Consider the following 4,613-nt stretch of genomic DNA (forward strand, 5'->3'; position numbering starts at 1 on the left):
AGCAAATTACACTCTAAAATTATTTGAGCGTAGCCAATGCAATCGGGAGTTTTGAGTTTAAACCCCTCTTTGTTTAAAGTTTAAAACCCCTCCAGTCTCCAGATGGTTTTGAGTTTAAGATCCCCCTACAGAGCATTTTGAGGTGGAAAACCCCCAACAGATGATTTTGACGATAAAACTTCTCTTTTCGATATAAAATCTAAAGCAAACTACAGTCACTTAATTCCAAGAGCGTATTCAAGAGTGGTTACACATTTTTACCAGTGGCAGGGCTCCCTTAAGAAACTGCAGTGAATAGTCATCTGCCGAAATTGAAAAACACTAAATGTGGCTCAACAAAGATGGTTAAGACAGATTTTAGGAGTCAGTTATAGAGATCGGGTTTAAATCAAGGAAATCCTATGCCGAACTGGGAGTCGACCCTTTAGTAAGATTGTGAGAGAGCGACGCATGAAGTTTGCGGGTTCTCCGACAAAATGAATTACGCATAAGAAGAGTTGCAATGATATCCTAGTACAACTTGACGCCACTCATTCATGGAGGTCCTCATGGCAGGTGGGAAGAGGCTTCAGATATTACCAGTGACAGATTTTTATGGAAACAGCATGACGTCAAATGCTCCGAACGGCGCGGTAGGGTCTAAGTCAGTAAGAATAGCACATTAGGTTTTTGAAATAAAACTTTTTAATAGAAGGAAAATGCACTGTAGATACCTCAGAATATGCATTTTGTTGGCTTTCAATATCAGAAATAGTGTTTGGCGCTCCCCCAGACCCCCTTGCTAGTATTGGCGAGGAATCTACAATTTTTCCACTAACTCGTGGAAGAACCTATTCTATGGCACAATAAACGTATTCCAAAAGAATGAAGGGTCAGAATGCAATAAAGATTATGTACACACACACACACATAAATACATATTTTAAAAAATTTCGCGGGGGGGGGGGGGTCGGGGGGGGGGGAAATCCCCCCCAACCCCCCCCCCCCCCGAAAAAAAATCCTGGCTACGCCCATGCTTTGACCTCTTTTCCTGCTTTTGACTCGAACTCCTCTTTTACGGCCTCGTTTGTTTTGTTTTGTCTGTGTGTTGATGGGCTCATGGCAGTTTGTTAGGTATCGATCATTTGTTTCCGAGATGGCGGGTGTGTACATAGATTCATTGATGATCATATTATTCATTATATACACTGAAACACTGGTTTTTAACATGCACACTCGTAAAATAGGCCACAAAACTAGAAATACTTTCATTCCCTGAAACACAATAACACAATATGACAAGTATAATAGAAAACAAATGCTGATTATGTGAAAATGTAATCAGGTCGCCTGTCGAGCGGCGCCCGGAAGTACAAGTAATCTACTCTGTATTCACCCGTAAATAAATAGCAGGGCCGGCTGTGGGGCCCAATGCTAAACGGATTTCGCGGGGCACAGTTTGGGTTGGGGTATATCTCTATATATATATTCTCTTCGTGACATCAAGTAATGGAAAGATCACTCTTGTATTTCTGCAAGTCAGACGGACTAGAGTTATTCCACATAATTTTAGAGGATACGGATAATAAGTGAAAATTAAGAGTTTGTATAAGAAATTATATTCGTCTTTGCATTTTATTCATTCTTTACTACGCACAGAATTACTTGCTTGTAGCGAAGTCATACAGTACATAACTTTTTTTTTTTATTTCCTACATAGATCACGCTCAATAGAAAGAATTACCAAATGTTTCAATCTATCTATGAGAATTGTTGACCTCAAGTAATTCTTCATTAGTTTGAGACGCAACAAGCTTCTTTCACTAGATTTCACAATTACGGGTATTGCATAATGCGGTTTTTGTTATCGCGATTAGTATTGGCCTTTTCTATATTGAATGACACCTCAAAATGATAATTTTCATCTATATATTTCAGGAGATATGTATGAGTTTTCTAAAGATTTTAATAATTTACGAACTTTTTCAGGACTTTTTCGTATATTCTGCAATTTCAGGACCTCCTTGTAAATCGACAGGAGGCATCGGAAAATCTATTAAAAATTATAAAATGGTTTAAATTAATAATCTATACACCAAGAATTACCGCGGGTCCCATGAAAGTGCGGGGCCCACTGCGGTCACATAGGTTGCAGTGGCCTAAAGCCGGCCCTGCAAAATAGTGGAGTATACTACGCCGCCGGTCGACTAGTATATATAATCATAAGGCTTTTCCTCGAGTCCAAAGATTAAGGTGAAATACATAATTACCCATGGACCCATCTGTGACCTACATATTTTGCCACATCAGGAGAAGTTTAAGCATTGTCAGCCGGTGGTCAATTAAGATTTTCTTTTTGTCGTCTGCGTCTGACTTCGGCAGCAGATTTTCTTTTGGTCCCTTGATGAGTGACCTACAACTGTCTCGTTTTGAAGCCGCATGCAGCCTGATGCTTTCTTCTGTCAGTTAATTAAGACAAGTTGGCACCTAAGCTTGTCTTAACGCGTTTCCGTGGGGCACAAGACCTCCCTTCCACCGGCCTCACTATTGTATCTGGCGGGGGGTCAGACTCGCGGGCAGAGGCCGCGTACACCAGGACCCCAGCCATTTTCCTTTTGAATACCAGGCTAACCTTGCAGGACACGCCTGGATTGTAAGAAGGTTGAGGGAGTTTTTTTACAACTCCGCACAGCATAATAAGAATGCTCTCGCACCCCCACGGGAGTCTTGTTTTGCTACCCTTTGGCCGAGTCAGAAACCCCATTGACAACGAAAAACATGCTGAGAATTACTCCCTTAGAGCACGTGAGAGGAAGCGAGCAGTGAGTCTTAAGGTTGCCTTATCCCCGTACAAGGACAACCTTTGTGTCGTACATGAACCAGTATTCTCTCTATCTATACCTTGTCCCAATCGTCTTTCGTGCAGAACTCTGCATTCATAAAGAATGTGGTCTACTGTTTCATCGTCCTCCATGCAATGGCGACACCGTGTGTCGTAGTTCTCCTTCCATCGTCCGAGGTAAGCACCAATTGGACAATGGCCGACTCGGAACTGGGCTAGGACTGCCTGTTCCGCACGATTAAGTTGCCACCATGCATCCCTTCTGTCTGGTCTCCTCATTGCCCGATAAAGCTCTCGCCCCTTGTCCGAAGAATCCCAGCCGTCGTGCCAAAGTGTCAACATGCGCTGGTTGACTAGGGATCGTACACTTTCATATGAGTACGGTTCATCATTTTCGAGCGCCGTTGCGACCGCGGTTTTCGCGAGCTGGTCAGCCAAATCGTGGCTGACCACTCCACAATGGGCGGGCACCCATTGCAAAGTAACGTTCACGCCGAATCGTAGGAGACGCCCTCCGACCGTTAGGACGTCCCATACCCTTCTAGCACCTTCATCCAGCCGTTCTATGGCCTCCAGTGCGGCCACCGAGTCCGTGAAAAGAACTATGTCGTGCGCTGACGCAGTCCCGTTACGTACCATCGTAGCCACCCAGTCCAGTGCTTGGAACATTGCTTCGAGTTCAGCCTCAAGGCTGCTTTTCTGCTGACAGGATCCACTGAGCTCGTCACTTTCGGGATTGCCAGAGAGTCGAACTACCGCACCGTACCCAGCTTTCACAGTTCCCTCGAGCGTCCGCACAGAACCGTCTGTGTAGATGGTGGTTACTCCGGCTGGATATGAAGCTATAGTCTCTCTGGCTGCTTGTAGTAGCCGTGTGGTTGGACTCTGCTTCGTCACCACTGGGTCAAGTAGGCTCTTCCGTATCGTCGGCATGCCGAGAGCCTCCATCGGGAAGATAGAACCGGACGGGGATAGAGCAGCCCGCTCCACCGGCAGATTCGCCTCTCTGACCAACCCGCGTGCCACATGCATGAAACAAGGCCGGTTTTTGAGGCGTCTCCTACCCTCCCAATTGTCGACCAGACTTCTGAGTGGGCATCCATCTTCCAGCCGCATATATCTCTCGTGAGCTAGTATGACGGCTCGTTCTCTGCGCAATTTCAACGGTGGGATGTTTGCCATAATCTCGCCAGCGGCAATTGGCGTTGTCCTAAAGGTTCCACAGATTAGTCTTAAGGCTTGGTTCTGAACAGCATCTAGGCTTGCTAAGGTCGTTTGCGAAGCCCAGACCTGGACAGGAAGACTGTAGTCCATCTGAGAGCGTACTGCACCCATGTACAGTCCCTAATCGTTTCCTCCTACGATTGCTTCCACCCGGGTAGAGTAGCATGCCCGGGAATCTCCCCGAAATTATTTTTTTCTTTATGTTAAATAATAAATCTTAAAACTAATTAATTGATTGGTTACACCCGAAAATGGTTTTCGATTCTATTTTAAACTGTCGTTGTTTTTTAAATTTACGATTATTTGAGAAACATTGAGCTGAACATTTTTATTAGAGATTATTTAGAGCTCCTTACGGAAAATGTTTTTTAAATTATGCTACTGTTTCTCTGCTGCTTCCGAAAAGGCAAATCAAGCACCAACAGGTTTACGTCTTGCGAAACATCGTCGAGCAAAGCCTGAAGTAGGTCTACCAAACAAAGGATGTGATCAGTTTTGTAGATTAAAAAAAAGTTTGATAGCTCTGGAAAAAGCATGTTAATAATGCATCTCGCAACAATTTGTCCTG

At 44.4% G+C, this 4,613-nt stretch overlaps 1 protein-coding gene across 1 annotated transcript; it reads right to left on the bottom strand.

Annotated features, from left to right (window-relative positions):
- Positions 1–1,247: 1,247 nt before the first annotated feature.
- On the bottom strand, positions 1,248–4,156 carry LOC129926675 (uncharacterized). Its single transcript, XM_056032157.1, has 2 exons — positions 3,072–4,156; positions 1,248–1,254 (listed from the first exon to the last, which is right to left on the bottom strand). The coding sequence occupies exons 1-2, from the start codon at positions 4,154–4,156 to the stop codon at positions 1,248–1,250; spliced, it is 1,092 nt and encodes a 363-aa protein (XP_055888132.1).
- Positions 4,157–4,613: the final 457 nt, after the last annotated feature.

This window comes from Biomphalaria glabrata, chromosome 6, assembly GCF_947242115.1.
Source record: "Biomphalaria glabrata chromosome 6, xgBioGlab47.1, whole genome shotgun sequence".
Taxonomy (NCBI): Eukaryota; Metazoa; Mollusca; class Gastropoda; family Planorbidae; genus Biomphalaria; species Biomphalaria glabrata.